Source organism: Syngnathoides biaculeatus, chromosome 11, assembly GCF_019802595.1.
Source record: "Syngnathoides biaculeatus isolate LvHL_M chromosome 11, ASM1980259v1, whole genome shotgun sequence".
NCBI classification, from domain to species: domain Eukaryota; kingdom Metazoa; phylum Chordata; class Actinopteri; order Syngnathiformes; family Syngnathidae; genus Syngnathoides; species Syngnathoides biaculeatus.
This window is the reverse complement of record NC_084650.1, coordinates 17,338,882-17,361,293: the sequence shown is the minus strand read 5'-3', so window position 1 is coordinate 17,361,293 and position 22,412 is coordinate 17,338,882. Positions and strand designations below refer to the sequence as shown.

Genomic DNA, 22,412 nt, shown 5'->3' with positions numbered 1-22,412 from the left:
CTGGTGTGTTACTGCCGCATCTCAGTAATTTAGGTATGTTTTTTTTTCTTTTTGAACCAGATCTATAAATACCGTGTTGCTACTGTGTAGCTGCCGCAGTTGTTGTTTTTTTTTTTTTTTAACTGGTATCTTTTTTTTTTTCTTTTTAACATTACGGTACCATGGTAGCTAAAACCATTGATGATGCGAAAGCAAAGGTGGGTTGTTGAAATGAATTACTGAATACATTCATCGATGTACCAACTACTGCATTAATGATCGTGTACATGCTAGATGCACGCTGTTGATGCTGTATAGTGCTCTCCGTTTCAAGTGTTTCACACATATACATAACCGCCAAAGTAAGGTGCGTCAATTATTTGTGGAGTTTAGTTATTCGCAGTAAGGTGAGTGTTTCGATGTGGGCACTTGCGCCTTTTACACAGCTGTGGCATATGTATGTACCAAATGGTATTTCCTTTACAAATGTAATGGGTGAGGTTTATAATCCAGTGTGCTCTGTAGGCCAGAAATTACGGTATATATGCAATCCACGTAACTTGAAAACCTTGTAAATTGGAGAACTAGTAAAGGTATCACAGTATTCGGACATGACAAAAATAAAATACTTACAATGAAAAACATGAGGGCACAGGAGGACCAGGCAAGAGCCACAAAGTAGCCGTCGCTGCCAAACAGCAACCCACATAGGACTGTGAAGATCATCCTGGAGCAAAAAAAAAAAAAAAAACAAAAACATGGACATTTCGCAGCTGGGACAGCACCATGTGGACTCCCCCTCGGTTTAAGATTGTACATTCATGAGTAGCGCACAAGGAACTAGTTTCTTTTCTTTTCAAAAGAAACTGAGTTACCAATACAAGCCAAGGTTACATATCTGTAACATTACAAATCTTTGAAACCAAGTGGTGCTATTTTAAAACAAAAGTGAAGCAAAGCACACTACGCAGTATTGAAATGGTCACACTATGATTTTTTTTAATGACCATTTATCTGCAAACTGCACTCAAGGGTTTAGTCACAGCGGCATAAATGAAACTTTGACATGGACCGAAGTATTGAGTCATTGCAGAGGGTACGTGCACATTTACTGATATTGAAATATTGCCGTCACATTTACCCGACATATTTGTATCCACTGTAGGCGATGAGGTCGAAAGTGGACAGGTCGCTGTGTACTGTCAGCAAGTACAAACTGAGCAGCATTACCAGCACCTCGATGATCACCCACACTAAGGCCGTGCTGGCGCAGAGCCCGAGCACTTCGGGACTAAACCTTTACGTAGAACATAGCACGTCAGTGAAATTCAACGCAGTACAAGATGTGGAACAATAAAACTGCTTACCTTTTCTGAATGCCAAGTGCCATTCCGGCCAGTAAAATGTAGGTTATGAAAGCCATGGCTAGAACAAAAAAACAAAAACAAAACAGGCAGTTCTTATAAAAACATTCCAAACGGGTTGTGGTGGCGGTTAAAACATTTTACCCTGACGTCACACGAGGCGGCATGAGACTGAACTTTGTATTGTGATTTACAAGAATAGGCAAGTCCATTAAAAAAACTTTATAAAACCTGTGGCTAAAAAGCGAAGCAGGGAGAGCCTCTTTTAGGGAAATGCAACAGTGCTGTTAAAAGAATGGGTGGATTTGTATGATTGTAATATAGCTGACACTGGTCAGGTTTTCCGAAAAGAACACCAAATGTCACAGTTTTTTTCATTGCGAGTTGGTATGTGTGTAAGGGTCAATCGCCAGGTGTGTGGGGGTCAGTGCATTCATTGTGTGGCGAGCTTTAGTTTTCTTCTCAACCTTGCTGGTGTATAAATACATGATACGTGAGGTAAACAATCTTAGAATGGGGAAATAATTAAAATTTCAACAACTTGTACATTGATCAAAAAATGAGATGTGGAAATTCAGACGTTGTTGACATGATCATTGCGGGACTGGGTATTTAATTCAGCAGCTACACAGTAGCCACACCGTAGCACAGGACTAACAGGGCCAGTTTAAAAAAAAAAAAAAAAAAAGACAAAAAAAACCTAAATCACTGAGACGCAGGAGTAACACAGCAGCAACATGCTAGCGCAGTGCTAACGCAAGCGCGGCACTAACAGGGCCAGTTTAAAAAAACGTACCAGTATAAATCACTAAGACACGGAAAAAACTCAGCAGCGACACGCTAGCACAGCGCTAATGCTAGTGCAGCGCTAACAGTGCTGTTAAAAAAAAAAACAAACAAAAAAAAACATACCGGTAAAAGTCACTTGCTCGGCACATATATTCCACCAGTCTCACTCTCACCTTTTCCGCTCGAGTGTCTGCTTGGGGCGCTTAGAAAAAAATGCACAAATTCGCCGCATAAGCCACGGGGTTGAAAGCGTGCGGAAAAAGTCACGGCTGATAGGCCGGAAATTACGGTAACTGCCTTAACCTTTGTTATGGTGGATGTGACCTAATTTGTACAACCATAATTCATAAATTAGACCCGCCCTATTATTTGAGTGGTTCTTTTGGTAACTGACACTGTTTGACTTCCAAATCTGTTTGGCCATGTTAGATGGTTTATTGTTATCTAACTAAAAGGACCAAAACGGCTTGGTCTTATCTTTACCGTCAGACTAATTCATGGCACAGACTTGCTCTTTAGATGCTGAAATTGATAGCATGCTTTCATCTCCAGAGTTAACCATTCACCCAATCTCAAACCACATTTGTTGGGCATATCATATCCCCAACGAAGTTTGCCATTGTTTCAGATCACCAATTGTGATTTTGATCTTATTTATCAGTAGCCGGTTGGATCTCCTCAGGTCTGTGGTAGTCCACCCGCATTCTGACACCAAGAAGCAAACGCCACACCTACCGGTATTGTTCATTCAAGATGTCTTACTTGGTATGTAAAGATCTGGCGCGTTGACATCTTGCCTTGGAGTCAGCGGAGTGTCCCGGTGATAGCGAACCTCCCAGTCCTAACAAGTGTGACCACATCATTTTGAAACGTGAGCATACCTCATCAAATATACAGCGGTACCATGACTTTTTTGGACTTGTGTCGCACAAAAGTATTGCTTTAGCATCATTTTGGGGCTAAGGAACTACTGTTGTAGCTTGACATCAGGATCTACAGTCAGTTAGGTTGGTTGTTCACCACATGGTTAGTTTGGTGTTAGTCTGCTCCATGCGAGGGATTTCATTTTTTTATGCACGTTTTGACTATTACTCATGTTCAATAAAATGTGAAAAAGTGCATTGTGACTGTCGCTCTCCTTAAATTTTCACTTCACTCCTGCAACAGGGTTTTTGAGTCTAACTCGTAATGATAATTTTGGCTTGCATAATAACTAAATAAAATAAATAGATACACTATTAAACTGGCGGCATGGTGGATCAACGGGAAAGCATTGGCTTCACAGTTCTGAGGTCCTGGGTTCAATCCCAGACCCGCCTATGTGGAGTTTGCATATTCTCCCCGTGCCTGCGTGGGTTTTCTCCGGGCACTCCGGTTTCCTCCCACATCCCAAAAACGTCCAACATTAATTGGACACTCTAAATTGCCCCAAGGTGTGATTGTGAGTGCGGCTGTCTGTCTCCATGTGCCGCTTCGATTGGCTGGCAACCAGTTCGGGGTGTACCCCACCTCCTGCCGATGACAGCTGAGATAGGCTCCAGCACTAACCGCGACCCTTGTGAGGATAAGCGGCTAAGAACATGGATGGATGGATGGATGATGGATGGACTATGAAACTGCTTGCAAACTGAAAAAGTTCTAAGTTGGTTGGAGCGCTCAAAAGTCAAGGTATCACTGTATATAAAAATAACCACCTCGTCTCCATTTATTCACAATTTTATTCAGTGTGAAAATGTAGTGTAAGATAATTTAACGGTTCTGTCTGAAAAAAGAAGTGAATAAATCAATATTTCCTGACCAATTTAGAGAAACTGGACAGTGGCTTTGTTTAGGAATCACGGCTCTAGATGGGCTCCGATTGTGTTAAATGTTGCACCAAGTTTTATCGCAGCATTATTAGGATGTTCCTTACTTCCCGTGCTCACCCAGAACAGATTAAGTGTGGAAATATCTCATTGGAGCTCAAAAATATGATCGCTTATGAATGTGCTTTCTGATTACCTGGTGTGTGTATGGGAACATGAGGATCATGAGTTTCTTCACTACGTATCTGGTGTCCACGGCAAAGAAGTATTTCAGCTTGTTCACGGACATGAATCTGCTGATCTGAAAGGCGCAAAGAAAGGGCAAACATTTTAATCGTCGGATGGACTCGGCCGTCTGCCGCGGTCAACGTGCACGGCCGAGTCAGTCATCGTCGACTTGGGTGCTCACCGGCCTCAAATTCGGAATTGACACAGGCCAAATGCCGTCGGACCAGTGCGACGGGATCATGTGTGCGTTGCTTAAAGAGACATTCACAATCAACTGATGTCTTGATTCAGTCGTGATGAGATACGCTGTTATGTCGTGGGTCATATTGATCCATTAAAATTAACACTGTAATAATTCTTTTAAACGTTAAGGAAAAAAAAACTACAAGAACACTTGAATTGTTTATTTTTCTTAACCCTCCCCTCTTGTTTTGTGGGTCAAACCGACCCATAAACAAAAACGATAAAACATGTTTTTTTTAATATATTTTAGCATTTTAAACAAATTTAACGACCCTCTTCAGCTGTGGGTCAAATTTACCCACACTTTCACACACGCACACACACCAAGATAACATTTTAAAAAACGGAGAATACTGTTATTACAGGGGTTAGCCTTTGTTTTAATGAATGCCTCATATGTTATAAATGATCCATATTAAAAAAAAAAAAAAGTTTAACGTAGCATAATGCTTTTACTATTTTAAAATATTCTCTTTAAATCGTGCTCTTATACCAGGGGGCATTTTGACGAAAAAAAAAAAAAAAAAGAGCCCACTATGCACTTAAAAAAAAAATTTATATGTAAAATGTGGCATAATGCAAGTTTTGCTGGGCTCAGATTTGTTCTTTTCACTATACATACATTTTAATGTGTAAAATCCTTTCATTTTCAATGCCTTCTTGTGCTAGAGGTTTTTTTAGCGTAAGATTATGCTTCTAATGCTGGCCTAACTTAAGTTTGTATTAACCCTGATGATGTGTTGCAGGTCAAACTGACCTGTTAAAATTTATAAGAAAAAAAACAATTGTCAAGAGAACTGAGTTAATACTAATGCTGCGGTCCTCATCTTTGCTCTTTATTTGCACTATTATCATTACAAATCAAAATTTAGTTTTGAAAATGCTACAGTGCGGGAACATTTTACATTCCAAAGAAAACCAATTTTGATAACTGTAAAAAAAATTGAATATTTTTCCCCATTTTGAATCTCACCTCTTTGTTCACCATGTCCTTGCCTTGGTTGGCCAAGGATGATCCGTACATGACCGCGGCGTTAGCCATCGGATCGGCGAACAAGTTGTTGACTCCCGCTTGCGTGTCGTTCGGGGGCGCTGCCATGTTGTAGCCCGGAGTGTAGTAACCCTGAGTGTTCATCTCTGCTGTGCTGGTGTCCTCGAAGAGCATGGACTCCCCACCCGTTGCGTTGCCGCGACCCCTCTGTTTACCTGAGAAAACAAATACCGAGGTACCGTGAGCTTGTCCCGTGACCTAGCTCGTAACTCAGCATTCCCACATATCAACATTGCTATTAATCTGTATCAGTCCTCCAAAACAGCAATTATACTTCCTATGTTTTTAATACGGAAAAACACCACTATGAAAACACAGTAAAATGTAAATAAATATACACGTTTACCGCTTACAACATGATCAGAACAGACTTTCAAATAACCATTTGCCTTGTGTACTCGAGCTTCGTTCAGATCTGCACGTCGTATATTTGAAAGCCACATTTGTTGCCCTTTTTTTTTTTTTTTGATAACTCCATTGTATCTTCTCCTTCATGCAATCTAATCTTTGGAACAGGGAAAAAAAAAAAAAAAAAGATTGCTTCGCAATGTCTCTGTTTCCGCGATTTCCACATCCGTAGACGCAACAAAAATCTGGCACGATTACAACGGGCAGCTGACTGCTTATCTGCAACAATGGCGGTCAAGTACCCGGATGAACAAGTGTGACGTCACGTGCAACTCAGCCATACATACTGTTTGTGACATCTTTAATGATGTACTGGTCACTTCTTTTGCTTTCGGCTTGTCAACTTTTTCCCTCTAAGCCTATCTCGTGCAGCTTCCTCTCTAACACGGACTGTCCTCATGTCTTCCCTCACAACATCCATCAACCTTCTCTTTGGTCTTCCTCTCGCTCAGTTGCCTGGCAGCGCCATCCTCAGCACCCTTCTACCAATATCGTCACTCTCTCGCCTCTGTCCAAACCATCGAAGTCTGCACTCTCGAACCTTGTCTCAAAAACATCCAACTTTGGCTGTACCTCTAATGATCTCATTTGTAATCCTATTCAACCTACTCACTCCAGTTCTGCTTACAGTTGAACTTAATTTGACCTTCTTTCAACTTCTGACTCTCCAGCCGTTCAATAAACTTTTTGCACATCTTGCTATTCTCTAACAAGGAGCTGAATGGCAAAATTCACAACAGGTGGTTTAACATTTGTGTGTTTGATGAATAATCCACTTGTATGATTTCTGTGACTTTTCCGGCTGTGACACACTCAATTGCCCACTTGGAAGAACATCCTGTTTGAGGCCTTTCTCCAACGAAGGTACTGCTGATAATAAAAAAGTAAGTTTCTTTCGGCTTGTCCCGTTACATTTCAGATGAACACTCATATTTGTTTGACAATTTCAATAATCCAATAATAATAAAAGTTAAATGTCATCTTGGTCTCATGATGTCAAAATATGAACAGCACATTGAAGTGGATGAAATTTAATAGAACCAGGATACTATTTAGTCCATGAATGGATCAAACACCTGTTGTGAATTTTGCTGCTCAGCTCCTCACAGTTCACTTCACTTGAAATTGTGATGTCACACGAAAGCTGCATATCTCCTAACTTTATGTGGGTCGTGGCTCAGTAAAGGTGGGGGAGACGCTGGGTAGAGTGGCTCTCTTTCGGCTGCAAGTGCACTAACATTGTGGCTGATGTTACGAGACATGCTTACGACCTACCTTAATGTAATAACTGAGAATGGATGACAGATGTTAAAAAGAGATGACCATTTTGCGGTAATATTGGTGATTCACGTAATACTTACTTGGTCGGTATCCGTGATGTGGCAAATCCATTGCAAATTCTCGCTGACGTTAGCTTCCAAAATAAAAGCAGGGACACATTAGCCAATGCACGCGGAAAATACTTGGGCGTATACACAGACCGTAAAGCTTGTACAATGCGAATTTTACTCGGGGTGTCAAATCAGTAAAATTGTTTTTAGGGTCTAATGCTAATGCTTTAGCTCTAAACTTTAACGCCTACTACTCGTCGTCACCTGCTAAATTAATAGCAGTGTGGTACCGACTCAAAGCGACATAACACCTTTTAGCATAGTTATAAATGTCATCTCCGAATGTAAAAAAAAAATGCCGTGAGGATTTATTAAAAATATGACGAAGGAACGCAACTAACTTACCTAGCCTGCAAACGTTTGGTGGCTAGCTAGCTACGTGGCTAATGGGATGGCTTTGGGTGGCCACGCCCACTCACCCAGATTTGGGGACGTCACAATGTCCGCGTGGCAGTGCACGCACGTAAGCGCGTACTTGCAGCGTCTCCTTTAGTACTTCCGTGTTCACTCTGGCATGTTTTATTTTACGTATCTTTTTATTTATTGTTTTTTTGGGGGGGAGGGATAATTTTTCCTTTTGCTTGTCATTCACGTATGTTTGTCTGTTTTCGGGTCTGTATTTTTGTCATATCGTGGAATACAAATTGTAGGGGAAAAAAAATCCCCGTTCATACTTCCCATCTCTTTTTGTGAACCAACCCACAATAACCACATTAAAGGATTCTAAATTTATTTTAAAAATTATTAAAAAACTAAATTTGCAAATATTTCTTTGGGGAATCACGTTGTGACGTCATTCACTGGCCATCCATTCATCACAACCGCCCGTTCATTGTGATAGGCAATTTGCATATTTGATATAGTAACAATAATAATAACAATGGCGGGTTAGAATGTCTGCCTCACAGCTCTAACAACTGGGCTTCAAATCTCGGCCCCACCTGTGTGGAATTTGCATGTTTGTTGCGTGGGTTTTTTTACGGGCACTCCAGTTTCCTCCTACATCCCTTAAAACATGTATTAATTGGAGACTCTAAATTGCCCCAAGGTGTAATTGTGGGTGCGGCTGTTTGTCTCTATGTGCCCTGGAATTGGCTGGCAACCAGTAGCTTGCCCGAAGATAGCTGAGATAGGCTCCAGCACTCCCGAGACCATTGTGAGGATAGGCGGCTGAGGTAGTGCATGGATGGATAATAATATGTATTGTTATTGTATTTTATTCCTCCATTCAGTTCTGTTAGATTGAGTGGATGTATCTAATGTGGTACAGATACATTGTATAGACAGGTGTCGCAATCAAGGCCTGGGGGCCAGATTGGGCTCCGCACATCATTTTATGTGACCTGGAAAATGAAATCATGTGCATCAACTTCATATTTCTTGCGAAAATACCAAAACTGCAAATTGAGTGTCAAAATGTTTGAGCATTTATGTTACCAATCCCCCTTCTAAAACACAGTGAATAATAGTTCAATGAAAGATTTTTACTGGCTTCTGATTGAAGAACTATCCATCCATTATCTGCGCTGCTTATCCTCATAAGGGTTACAGGAGTGCTGGACCTTATCCCAACTGTCTTCGGGCAGGAGGCAGGGTACATCCTGAATTGGTTGCCAGCCAATTGCAGGTCACATAGAAACAAACAACCAGTCATACTCACAATCACACCTAAGGGCATTTATTTAGAGTGTCTTATTAACGCATGTTTTATTTTTTTTTTGGGGGGGGGGGTATGGGAGGAAAGCAGAGTGCCCAGAGTAAATCCACACAGGCACAAGGAGATCATGCAAACGCCACACAAGCGGGGCCGGGATTAGAACCCTGGACCTCAGAACTGTCACACGCCGTGCCACCATTTCAAAACCAGTTATGTATCAATGATTTTTGTGTACGTGTAACAATATGCGGTGATCATACAATATTTTCCGCATTTGTTTTACAACATACTGTAATCAAATACTGTTATCATGGCTGTCATGTTATTGGGCAAAGTACAATCTCCACGTACCCAAAGCCAGCCTGGCACATTGAGTGCTGTCCTGGGGCTTTACAAGATACCCATGTACCAAATAGTTTTAATGGTAGGTGGGTGGCATAACGTTACTGTTATTCCCCCGTGAACTCTGTGTGTGTTCGCGAGTGAGTGGGTGTGTTGTAGGGGATGTGAGTGGGTGGGTGCTAGTGTATGAGTAACTCAATAAATATGGTGGATTTCGGGTGAGTAAATTGCATTGGAATTCCTAACTTCCTTCAGTTTTGGAGGGAAAGTGAGCAGATGAAAAACCACTGAAATGCTCATTCATGAGCTCCATCTAGTAGCAGAACAAAAAACACTTGAGCAAAATTGTTAAGCTAGTAAGACAGCTACATAGCACTAGTGAGGCAAAACTGCACTACAGTGTATTTGACGTACATGCGCTACTAGTCCTATTAGTGAAGTGCTACATGTCAGCTACATGTTACTGAAACACAATCCCGCAGACTGGTAGAATGACAAGGACACACTAGTAGACCAAGTGTGTCTTAACAGTCATTTTCACTATTGCATTCTACAAGGGAACGGCGGCTCAGCTGGTAATGCGTTGGCCTCACAGTTCTGAGGTCCCGGATTCAATCCGGCCCCGCCAGTGTGGAGTTTCTGCTCCGGTTTTCTCCCAAATCCTAAAAACATGCAACATTAAATGGAGACTCTAAATTGCCCCGAGGTGTGATTGTGAGTGCGGCTGTTTGTCTCTACGTGCCCTGCGATTGGCTGGCAACCAGTTCAGGGTGTACCCCGCCTCCTGACCGTAGACAGCTGGGATAGGCTCAAGCACTCCCCGCGACCCTCGTGAGGATAAGCGGCAAAGTAAATGGATGGATTGATGGATGCTCCTTCTGTTGTGCCCACCTTGGGCACCTGGAGGGAGTATAATACAGTCATGCACACAAAAACAAAAAATTATAGTACCTCTTCTAGGAATAATAACACTGTACTCCTCTATGTGAAAAGAATAGCATAGCATGTCAATGCCATTTTCCATTATAGGTTAGCATTAAGCTAAGCGACAATTCATCAAGTGAAGCCATGTGGTTGTTTTCAATACACAAAGTGTAATTCTGTTTTGGCGACGTTTATTTTGACAGTAAATTTCAACTGGTAGTGGATTTAAACATTTTCAAGCCTTTCACTTTTTGCCAAAATGCTGCTTGTTGTGAAGTGAGTTGGGTTCGTTGTCACCATACAACACTCGATCGCTAATTTGCACTCGGAGGTCAAAGCAAGTAAAAATGAAAATGAAAATAGAAAACGTGATAGTATGCTATTCAGAATGGGACTGTATCGGGTAAATCCCCACTCAAGGACCACGTACCAAATGAGAGCACAGCTGATACCGGTCCAGGGAATCCAGCCGACAATTTCATGCTGAGAGTTACTCATGAAGGAATAGAAACAAATACAAAGTGCATCGTCTGTACCGTACTACAGTGTGAGTCTCTGTGTGGTCACGTGAGAGAACTCAAATGTCAACAGAACACAGACAGACTTTCTACACGCCCTGACGGCCTACGCATTGATCAGTTTTACTGTCGAGTGTCTCGTTTCAGAACGCCGCCCCGTAATAACGGCGATACAGTTACAGGAAGTGGTGTGCCTTCCTCGGGTATGCCATCATGGCAGCGTGCATTAAAGGTTTAGGTCACATGACTCACGCTGTCGGAATGCGATGATGACACGCGTCAAGTCTCGTCATTTAATACGCCAGGACACGGCACCTTTTCACCCAGTTATGTCAATTGCGTGCCTCGGGGTGATTGGGAAATACGCCAATCACATGTTGCCGTTTGACGGAAGACATTTGAGCTCTCGCTCGATATCCTTGATATTCAGTTGAATGTTTCTGTACTAGTAAAACTTTTATCCTCAGTCGTTTGACAGTTCAGATAACTAGTAGAACAACTTTGTCTTACTAGTATTTTTTTTCCATGACTAGACCCATTTTTGGCCAGTTAGCATGCAATAAAACTTTCCTAGTAAACTAGGGTGCTTCACTAGTAACACCACTAGCCCCAATGAGTCAGCATGTCACGCACTAGTCGCCTACTTGCCTGGCTTTCCATAAAACCATTATGAGCATGTATTCCATATTTATCTTTATGTCCATATACTAGTGTCCGCTTTAGCTTCATTAGGGAGATAATTAACCTGACTAGTATAATGACTATTGGTGCGGTACTAGAACAAATGTGTCTTATAAGGAATCATTTTTTTCCCACCGCAACTTCCACTTTTGGTTTACACACCATGCCGCCCAAAGACGGAGCAGAACAGTGAAATGAATTGCAGCATTAAATCATGATGCCAACCGTTTATTTGCATTGTCTTGAATTGTGCTATTATTCTATATGTTTTGTAAAATATTATATTTTAGGGTGCTGTTGTCATGATTGAAAACCACAAATATTATTTTTGTTTGTTTGCTTGTTTTTTTTTTTTGTTTTTTTTGGTGGGGGTGGGAACAAATTGTCATGTCCACTCATTTCAAGTGAGAAAGATGATTTGATATTGAAATGGGAGGCATGGTGGATCAGCTGGTAAATCGTTGGCCTCACAGTTCTGAGGTCCCGGGTTCAATCCCGGAGCCGCCTGTCTGGCGTTTGCATGTTCTCCCTGTGCCTATGTGGGTTTCCTCCAGGCAGTCCGGTTTCCTCCCACATTCTAAAAACATGCAACATTAATTGGACACTCTAAATTGCCCCTGGGTGTGATTTTGAGTGCGGCTGTTTGTCTCCATGTGCCCTGCGATTGGCTGCCAACCAGTTCAGGGTGTACCCCACCTCCAACCCATCCCGCGACCCTCGTGAGGATAAGCGGCAAAGAAAATGGATGGATATGGGAGTGTTTTGAGTTACAAGCATGGACACTGAAAAAAATTAAACATATGTATGAAATCACCACAGTATTAATGTATGCACACCGCTCCAGATGTGTTTTGTAAGTTAAAAACGATTGTAACAAGTTTTGCTCTGACCAACAAATTCGAAGACAGAAAAATACTGACACAATCAGAGGCTAGGGTTCTGCCCTTTTGAGGATACATTTGAAATGCAAATGGATAAAGAAATAGTTTAATAGCAGTACTAGGAATTTAATAGTTTAGTTTATAAATATAGTTGCTGCTCCATGGACCAGCAAAACTGATAGTGAAGGCCCTGGGCAGATTATATAGCTATGGCAACAGATAGATGCTGAAATATGAAAAAACAACAACAACAACTAACATCTACAGACGTAGTGCAAGCAAATAAGTCAAGAGAAATGTTGGGAATAAGTTACATTTCATAGAATGAATCTAAGAAGTGAGGTCGTAACCGGCCGCCGGTGATCGACGGTAACACGAGACGCTGGTGCAGCAGTCAGCAGCCAGGACAACTCAGCCCATGCCGGGAACTCTGCGTGTCCTCGGGGGGACCGCAAACTCAGCAGCTGTTGTGACAGTAAGTACAGTAAGCTTATTGAATTCACAGCTTATAGTCTTTACTTTTTTTTTTTTGTGCCATAGGTGTAACAGCAGTATTCATTACCACACACACACAAAAAAAACTGTCACTGAATAAGGATGGCGATGTAATACGGCAGCTTTTGTGGCAACAGGCTGACTCATCTCCACAGGCATGTGTGCACATTGATGTGGTTTGTCAAGAGAGAGTGACTAAAAAAAAAAAAAAAGCCTCCACACCCTAATCATGAATTTCATAATTACCCCGGTGTGCAACAGCCACATTATGACCATGCAATAGAGCGTGATTGAAAGAAGGGTACTTAATAAATGTTTGCATTATAACCACACAATTCCACCCTTCTAGTGTGCCGTGTTCAACAAGTAATTATGTCTTCAGGGCATCAGTGTTGCAACAGGTGACCTTATGAAACATGACTTTGCAAGTGGAATTGTACCACATTGGGCTCAGCCCACTGCTATGTTTTTAATGGTTTATTTAGCTTTACTGTTTTGATTGTTTATGCTCTGTTCGAATGTCTTGTGTTCGATTTGTACCAATAACAGCACTTTGTTTCAACTGCGGTTGTGATGAATGCGGGGTTAGGCTAAAAGGGACTAGATAAATAAAATTAACTTGAACTGAGTAGAATAGAATACAACAGAATACGGCAGATAACACATTCATACAGTGCGCGTTCATGCATTCACATTCATACAATGATGATTCATGGCACAGTTTGAAAGACAACGAGCTGGAACAATGTGTTTAAATTGTGTTAAAAAAAACAAAATGTAGAGTTACACAACTGAACTTTTGTGTAACAGCTCAATATTTCATATTTTATACAATAAAATGTTTATTACACACTTTCTTTTACAAATTTACATTTATTTTATTTTTACATTATACATTTATTTACATATATATATATATATTATATATATATATATATAATATATATATATATATATATAATATATATATATATATATATATATATATATATATACAATATATACACACGCGCACACACACACACACACACACACATATATATATATTATATATATATATATATATATATATATATATATATATAGGTGGCACGGTGGATCAGTTGGTAAAGCGATGGCCTCACGGTTCTGAGGTCCCGGGTTCGATCTCAGACCTGCCTGTGCGGAGTTTGCACTCCCCTGTGCCTGCGTGAGTTTCCTCCGGGCACTCCGGTTTCCTCCCACATCCCAAAAACATGCAACATTAAATGGAGACTCTGAAATGCCCCTAGGTGTGATTGTGGCTGTTTGTCTCGATGTGCCCTGCGATTGGCTGGCAACCAGTTCAGGGTGTACCCCGCCTCCTGCCCGTTGACAGCTGGGATAGGCTCCGGCACTCCCTCTGACCTTTGTGAGGATAAGCAGCTAAGAAAATGTGTGTGTATATATATATATATATATATATATATATATATATATATATATATATATAATGGTATGGTATGAATTATGGTATGTTGCGTACAAACTGTTTCAGTTACCCAATTAAAACTTATTCACTGAAAGTTTTGTTTTCTACACTCTTAATGTACTTGACACTGCATAACGAGACGGGAAAAGTTTTTGTTTGTTTTGCTTTTTCCCCCTCAAATGCATTAATGGTGGTCTCTGTGGCCATGAGGGTAATGAACTGAGGCGCTTTCAAGGGTCCCGGTTGTAAGGAAACTCTCACCATATTAGGCAAATGACGTCACGTCACGTGTGAATTCCACGAGAGATTCCGGACAACATGTCTTCCCGTAAACGGGGAGGGGCGTGGCGAAACTAAAGTGTCGCTTTAAGAGTTTACAACGACGCAATCATCGGCAGACTATGATTTCTAGGTGAGTGACTAAGCAGCATATGACACACCGACGGTCGTTTCTAGACGTTTAAGGATCAGTGGAGAAAAAACAAGACGTTTATTGCCTGGGCTTCACCCCTCGGATTCGTCGCTGCTTGGACTCGACCGTCTTGCCGCCCTCCATCGAGTGGCTTCGCTGTCAGTTTTGAATCTGAAAGTTACTTTTTTGGAAACCTCGCGCGGAAAGCGTCATCTCCAGCTAGACATATTTAATTTGTGGAAAAAAATATATTTATATACATATTTCAACAGAGAGGATGTACCGAGGTCACGGAAGAGGCATCCCGGCGTACTCGAGCGGCGCTTCTGGGTCAAACGCTTCTTCCCTGGAAAGCACCACCACTTCCACTACACAAGAGCAGGTAGGCCTTCATATGCTTTTATGCCATTATAGTACATACATATATGTAATACATATGTACATAGTACATATATATACTATTCTATCTTTATTCATCTCTTGGGCAGCCCCCTATCGTGACAGGCAGCACAATGCTCTTTCACCAGGTGTCACAAGATACATAATTAACCTGCTGAACTAAGTGGAAGAGAATTGAGGAGCTTCATCTAGGCAAAAATAGTGCTTAGCCGCCTAATTTTTCTTTTTGGGTTGGGGAATCAAATTGTAGTATATTTTTGCTATTTGTGACATAACACTGTCAGTATTTTCATAAATATGCACTTTTTGTGACATTTTTGTTTGGCAGCATGCTGTGTGATTTAATTTTTGTTTAATGTCAAATATGTCCCATAGCTCGTGAAAAGTTTGGAATCGCTGCTATAATTTAATTGGCCAAGTTGTTTTACTAACAAATGCTCATAATAGGGTTGCGAAGTGTTGGAAATGTGTTGTTAAATTTATGTTTAATGTTATGACAAAATGTTCATGAGGAGGTAAAATAGGGAATTTTGGAAGTATTCCAAATTGGGAACGCTCAAATTTATTCATTTATGCAAATTGATTGGGAACTTGGGGTCAAGGTATTATTCTCAATCATAAATATAAACATTTTGTTTTGCTATAAGCACACATCTATGCAAAATAATAGTCCTCCTTGTCACATGTGATGGCATTACATATTACATTTGCATATTTTTTTTAATCCATTGAAGATAATCTCAAATTTATTCTTATATTTTGGCTTGGTATCAGACAAGACTATGGCCTAACTCCTCCCCTCACATCAAGATAGTTCCTAGGCATCAAGATCCCACCAGATGGTACCGAAGCAATATTTTCATATTAGATATGGTTCTGGCCTAACCACAAAAATGCAGGGAATCGCAGTTTTTTCAGGAAATATTAGATAGGTTCTCCACAAAAATCTGCAAATTCGCAACTGCCAAACCGTGATTGTGTTGGGTTTTACTGTACTATACATATTTTGCATTAATTTAATCCTGAAACAAAGATGGATGCCTTATTCCAGTCCACTGACTCCGTCCTGTTTTGACAGAAGTTCACCATGTCTGGCCCAGGCCAGTTTGTGCCCAGCCTCAACGCCATCACGACCAGCCAGGACCTCCAGTGGATGGTCCAGCCCTCCCTCGTGCATCCACCGGGCCCGGCCCGATCCCCGGTTCCTCCGTACCCGTCCCTCTCCAGGACTCGCCCGCAGGGTCCGCCGCCACCTCTTCCGCCGTCGTCCCATTCGCACTTCATCCGGCCTGGCGTCATCAGAGCGAGCGCGAACCCGGTCCCCGGTTCCACCCGCCGCCGCAACGACGAACACGTAAGGCAAAAATAGCTCTGACGTAACGGGCAACTTTGCGGAAAATTAGTCAATGGTGGATCAATGTGTGTCAAAAGTAGTGTGTAATATCCTGTGACGCTCACACTTACACATACATCTGCGCTCTCCCAACTGGACTTGCACAAGAGATATGTGGAGACAGAACCTGCTGAAATAGATTTTTTTTCTCTTTTTGATGTGCAAGTTTCCACAGTTTTTTTTTTTTATTTTTTTTTTGTCCCTTGTTTATTTTGAGACAATATTGACTGAGTCAGATGATCCCTTGTGATAAACAAACATTGATAGCGGAGTTACACATAATTTTTTTTTAAATTTAAATCTAGCACCACAATGACCTGATTCAACCTCCTGTGCAATAGGAACTAAAAAAATACAAGTACAGGTACTTTATCACTGTACTGAAATAGATTTTTACGATTATCACGACTTTACTTTAATATTTATATTTCTAATGACGTTTTTTCCCTCATTGTGCCATGGTAGCAAAATGAGAATTATATAAAGTCATATTAAAGCGAGTTTATATGTAGAGCACAGCTGACACAAGGCGGTTGAAAGTACTTTGCAGGTACATGAGATGACAAAAAAGAATACCATAAAACATGAAAATAATCATGAATTTTATGCTTGAGTTGAATTCTGTACTTCTACTATTATTACATAACAATTTGTACTTCTGTAAGGATAAAGGCAGAGTACCTTTGCCCCCGATGCCGACTGCCACATTTATTTTCTAGTAGTGCAATTTGCACAGGAAGTGGACTCGCAGGTGACTCACGGCTGGGCCCGCAAGTCACGTAATGTGACTCACACCTGAGTCAGCGTTCGGATCCGAGGATGACTCATCAGTCATTTAAAAGGGCGGGAAACAGGAGAACCACAGACGGCAAGTTCTTCAGTGCGGGCGCTGGATGGTCCGAGTCCAGGGTGCAGCGCAGACGCAAAAAGCGCGCTCATTTGAAAGCGTTCTCCGCCGTGACTCATAAATTAGGCTGTCGGTTTTTCTCTGCTGGGTCATGATGAACTGATGACACGCTGCATTTTATTTGTACTGCTGCTCGCTCGTATCGTTCACATTTTCAAATCATCTTTCGTCATAATGAGACGTGACTCACTCGAGCCCCAGAAAACTAGCCGTACACCGAATAGACACAGATGACTTCTCTGCCTAATATTTGTTCATCTTTAAGTTTATTATGATACGTCAGATGAATGAATTCTCTATTTTTAAAGGCCTTGTTTCCCAACTATTTTTACTTTCCATTTTTTTAATATATCAACAATTTCATACACGCAGTCACTGATGGTGTAGTGGTACACACGCCTGCCTTTGGTGCGGGCAGCTTGGGATCAATTCCCGCTCAGTTATGGCGTCGATATCTAGTTCAAGGCGTAGGCCGCCTTTCACTTGATGCTAGCTGGCACGGGCTCCAGCTTTCCCGCAACCCTTGTGAGGATAAGAGGCTTGGATAATGTACATGACGTGACAATTTCAGACACACCGGCAAATCAATATGTCACTTAAAGTGGATAAACAGGTTAATTGTGTTCTTTCTGTCAGGGGAGGAGCATTTAATTGTTCGGCTGGTCACTGTAGGTTACTGGTATAGACAGTTCAACAGATTATTTTAATGAATGATATTTTTAGGCACGGCGGCATGATGGAGCAGTTGGTAAAGCATTGGCCTCACAGTTCTGAGGACCCGGGTTCGATCCTGGCCCTGCCTGTGTGGAGTTTGCATGTTCTCCTTGTAGCTGCATTGGTTTTCTCCGCTCACTCCATTTTCCTCCCACATCCCAAAAACATCCGACATTAATTGGACACTCTAAATTGCCCATAGGTGTGACAGCACTCTTCGTGACCCTTGTGAGGATCAGTGGCTAAGAAAATGGATGGATGGGTTTTTAGGCACCAGTTAATGAAAATAATAGAATTGGATAACTCACTGCAGCACAGTGGCTGGGAAACACTTTACGAGATCGACAGATTGGATGACAGATGGATTTGGCCCAGCACCATAGTTTGATGAAGCTTTAAATATTACATTTTTGAATACTGTGTCGATACCAAACCCTGCCGAGAAAATCAAAAATCCATTAACTCATTCACTTCCATTGACGGAAATACCCTTCCAAAAAGGATTGTCTTTAACTAAAGATGCCATAAGGTGTCAGCAAATATCATACAAGGCTATCCATCCATCCATTTTTTTTTTTTTTGCCACTTATCCTCACGAGGATCCCGGGGAGTGCTGGAGCCTATCCCAGCTGTCAATGGACAGGAGGCTGGGTATACCCTGAACTGGTTGCCAGCCAATCGCAGGGCACATGGGGGGAGTGCTGGAGCCTATCCCAGCTGTCAATGGACAGGAGGCGGGGTATACCCTGAACTGGTTGCCAGCCAATCGCAGGGCACATGGAGAAAAACAGCCGCACTCATAAGCACACCTAGGGGTAATTTAGAGGGTCCAATTAATGCTGCATGTTTTTGGGATGTGGGAGGAAACCGGAGTGTAGTACTACTAGCACAGAGCTTCGTGTTAACAGTAACATAGTTGTTCTAGCATGCCGAAGTTGTCATACAAATGAGGACAAAGCGCATATTCATCCATCCATCCATCCATCCATCCATCCATCCATCCATTTTTTGCTGCTTATCCTCATGAGGGTTGCAGGGAGTGCTGGAGGCTATCCCAGCTGTTAACGGGCAGGAGGCAGGGGATACACTGAACTGGTTGCCAGCCAATCGCAGGGCACATGGAGATAGATAGTCACACTCACAATCACACCTAGGGGCAGTTTAGAGAGTCCAATTAATGTTGCATGTTTTTGGGATGTGGGAGGAAACCGGAGAAAACCCACACAGACACAGGGCCTGGCAGCACCCTGCATGGCAGCAGCTGCCCTTCGGTGTAAAAATTTGTGCGTAAATGTGTGAACGTGAGCCTCTGTAGAGCACCTTGATGGCGTGGATAAAGTGCCAAATAAGTGTACTTCATTTACTACAGGTCATTGATGGTGTAGTGGTACACACGCCTCCCTTTGGTGCGGGTGAGCGTGGGATCGATTCCCGTTCAGTGATGGCGTCGATATCTGCCCGGTGACTGACCGGTGGCCAGTTCAGGGTGTAGTCTGCCTTTCATCCAAAGCTAGCTGGGATAGGCTTCAGCTTTCCTGCAACCCTTGTGAGGATAAGTGACTTGGATAATGACATGACAATTAGTCCAGAATGTTGCCAAAGTAGTTTTCTATCTCACAGGGTTTTGGCCTGAGTACAAAAACAGGGAGCAACAAGTTCAAGTGAACTAGTGAGCAGCATCCATTGAGTTGACGCGGGCGAATTTGCTTTTCACTTTTGATGAAATGATTCATACAATTCATACTTGCTTTTGTTTTCAGTTGTCTCACGAGGAGCTGGAGAGGCGTAGAATAAGGAGAGAGCGCAACAAACTGGCAGCGGCCAAATGTCGCAATCGCCGCCGGGAACTGACAGACACGCTGCAAAACGTGAGCGCCTGTTTTCGCACGACTGTCTAACACTGCTGCCCCGTGGCCAAGTCACACACACACACTAGAATCTGCTGCACTAAAATTAATCACAAACTTTCCAATACATTGATTTACGTCATGACTAAAAGTGATTACTAAGTAAAATATTACAGAGCTCCATTTTGTTACAAAACACAACACTGTAATTGAAATTGTATCCTTTCAAGGTCATTCCAGGCAACGTTGGGCTCAGTCAGGCTTAAATCCTTCATCGAAGTCCATGTTTGTTGTTTCTTGTGCTTTAGGAGACGGAGCAGCTCGAGGACGAAAAGTCCCGTTTGCAAAAGGAGATCGCAGAGTTGCAGAAGCAGAAAGAGAAGCTGGAGCTGGTCCTCGAGGCTCACCGTCCCATCTGCAAAATCCAGGACTCCGACTCGGATTCCGAGGCCAGCGCCGCCCTCTCATCCCTGACGGGCATCAAGATGGAGCCCGAGGACTACAGCGCGGCGGGGCCCTCGCGCGCGAAGCAGCCGGCGAAAGCGGAAAAGGCCAAGCCCAAGATCACCATCCCCACCAAGGCATCCCCGACATCCTCGGCGGTGACCCTCGCGGTCAGCCAAGAGTCCGAGTCCCTGCACACGCCCATCCTGATGTCCACGCCCTCCCTCACCCCCTTCACGGCCAGCATGATTTTCACGTACCCCTCGGCCCCCGTGGACGTCTCCCACCAGGCCCCGCAGCCTTGCGGCGTGGCGCACCGGCGCAGCAGCAGCAGCGGCGACCAGTCGGATCACTCTTTGCACTCGCCCACCATTCTCACACTGTGAGTGACGACAAGATTGGAACTGATTGGGCTTCATTTCATCATTTCATGTTTTTTTTTTTTGGGGGGGGGGGGTCTCAAATTTGGGTGTCCCACTGCGTTTTTTTGTGTGTTTTTTTTCACGGACCACCACATAATCCTAATATCAATTTAACATAACTACCAATGCCATAGGAATGACGAACCTGCCCATTTTTGATAACTTTTCTCTAATCTAATTCTATCTTTTATTTTGAAAAGGTTTATTTCTCTCTTTTAAAAAAATGGGAATATATCCTTGAAGAAATGTCTTTTGTTCTAAGAAAAAGGACTCTATTCCTGTAATAACACCCCCCCCACACACACAAAAATTACAACAAAAACAAAGAGCGACTTCATTCGTTTGAGGGTGTCATATTTTTTTTCGCAATCATATCACAGCTTTTAATTGGCCCAACACGCATTTTGAGAACCGCTGCTCTACTCAGGTGGCATTGTCATGATCCACTTACTACGCTTTCACTACGTTTCTTTTCAAGATACTTTATACCTCTCCTTTTTTAAGTGGCACAATTGTGTTGAAGATGCATGCAGAGTATTTTATCAAAGTATATTTTGGTAATGTAACGTAAGATTGCATTTAATGACAATGTTGCATCGCGGCATGTAACGTTTTTATGGATGGGAAAGTCGTCCTCAGCTATTTTTTTTTTTCTTCATTTTACATTTTATTGACCACTAAGGCTGGGCCGTAGGAGTTGATAGCGAGCATATTTATTTGTGAGAGGGTAATATATTTTTGATAACGGGTGGGCAGTGCCTTACTTTTCAGCTTTTAGCGCAGCATTGTTTCAGAGACAATAAAGAAAGACAACTTTCACAAATGTTCAAAGGGCTTCTGGCGTCGTACTTTTGCATTTCTGATACAGTACACTGCTTTCTTCAATTGAGAAATTTTGGCAGTATATCAGAAGCACTGACCTACATTTACAACATCAATTCTATGATTTTTTTTTGCCTGACATTGTATTCATTCAGTCATTCACAAAAGTCCTTTTCATTTGGTAGCTTTTCTCTCGGCTGCACAGCTTCCTAAAGTGTTTTTTTTTTTGGGCCCTATCAGATTTCAGCCTCTGTTGCCATGCCGATGTAATCTGCCTTGGGCCTTCACTATGTTATTTTACAACGGGGCCTCAGATTTCAAATTTGTTGTCCCTCCGTGACGCCATTTTTTTTCTGCCCTCTGATTGGTTGGTCAGGGCAATATTTGTCACCGCTAACATCAACTAGCGAAACAAGTCAGTGTTGATTTGCACACGTTAACCAATAGACTGTTTTCCAAAACCTTCCGATTGAGAACACCGGCGCCATCTTGGTTTGGTGAATTCAGGTGAACAAACAGTAACTAAGCAGGAATTGTTTCGGAAAGATGTATGAATGGGTGCGCACTGCTATGTTATCGGTTGCTCAGACGAAATTGGGCGTTTGTAAAGCGTCTTTCTTTCGACTGCCAGCTCTGATCAAGAACCAGCATGAGAAAACGGAGCAGTTTGCAACCAAACGGCGACAACTGTGGCTGTCTCGTATTAGCAGAGCCGATCTAGCAGCCAAGTCATTCCCTTACGTCTGAGTTTGCTCGGGGCATTTTGTTCCCAGTAAGTATTGGATAAGTTTTAGAATTTCACACCTACTTAGCAATAATTAAGTTCTGTGAAGGAGAAGTATTCTT

The 22,412-nt window shown here is 42.2% G+C and overlaps 2 protein-coding genes across 6 annotated transcripts in view; one reads left to right on the top strand and one right to left on the bottom strand.

Annotated features, from left to right (window-relative positions):
• Positions 1-7,761, bottom strand: part of yif1a (Yip1 interacting factor homolog A (S. cerevisiae)) — a 9,112-nt gene extending 1,351 nt beyond the window's left edge. Inside the window, exons 1-8 of one of the 2 annotated variants that reach the window (XM_061835234.1) lie at positions 7,678-7,761; positions 7,229-7,281; positions 5,382-5,614; positions 4,134-4,238; positions 2,895-2,973; positions 1,347-1,404; positions 1,121-1,276; positions 613-706 (exon numbers count right to left, since the gene is read on the bottom strand). In XM_061835234.1, the coding sequence (XP_061691218.1) occupies positions 613-706; positions 1,121-1,276; positions 1,347-1,404; positions 2,895-2,973; positions 4,134-4,238; positions 5,382-5,614; positions 7,229-7,259 (756 nt within the window). In that variant the 5' untranslated portion in view covers positions 7,260-7,281; positions 7,678-7,761. Of the gene's footprint in view, positions 1-612; positions 707-1,120; positions 1,277-1,346; positions 1,405-2,894; positions 2,974-4,133; positions 4,239-5,381; positions 5,615-7,228; positions 7,282-7,603 lie in introns of both variants that reach the window. The other variant, XM_061835233.1, reaches the window with a different exon arrangement.
• Positions 6,713-21,534, top strand: fosl1a (FOS like 1, AP-1 transcription factor subunit a). Of its 4 annotated transcripts, none has more exons than XM_061835231.1 (5): positions 6,713-6,731; positions 14,891-15,000; positions 16,096-16,371; positions 19,792-19,899; positions 20,187-21,534. In XM_061835231.1, the coding sequence occupies exons 2-5, from the start codon at positions 14,896-14,898 to the stop codon at positions 20,706-20,708; spliced, it is 1,011 nt and encodes a 336-aa protein (XP_061691215.1). In that variant the 5' UTR covers positions 6,713-6,731; positions 14,891-14,895; the 3' UTR covers positions 20,709-21,534. The 4 variants fall into 4 exon arrangements, with proteins under 4 accessions (XP_061691215.1, XP_061691214.1, XP_061691213.1 ...); XM_061835230.1 differs by lacking the exon at positions 6,713-6,731 and adding an exon at positions 14,600-14,618; XM_061835229.1 differs by lacking the exon at positions 6,713-6,731 and adding an exon at positions 14,602-14,776.
• Positions 21,535-22,412: the final 878 nt, after the last annotated feature.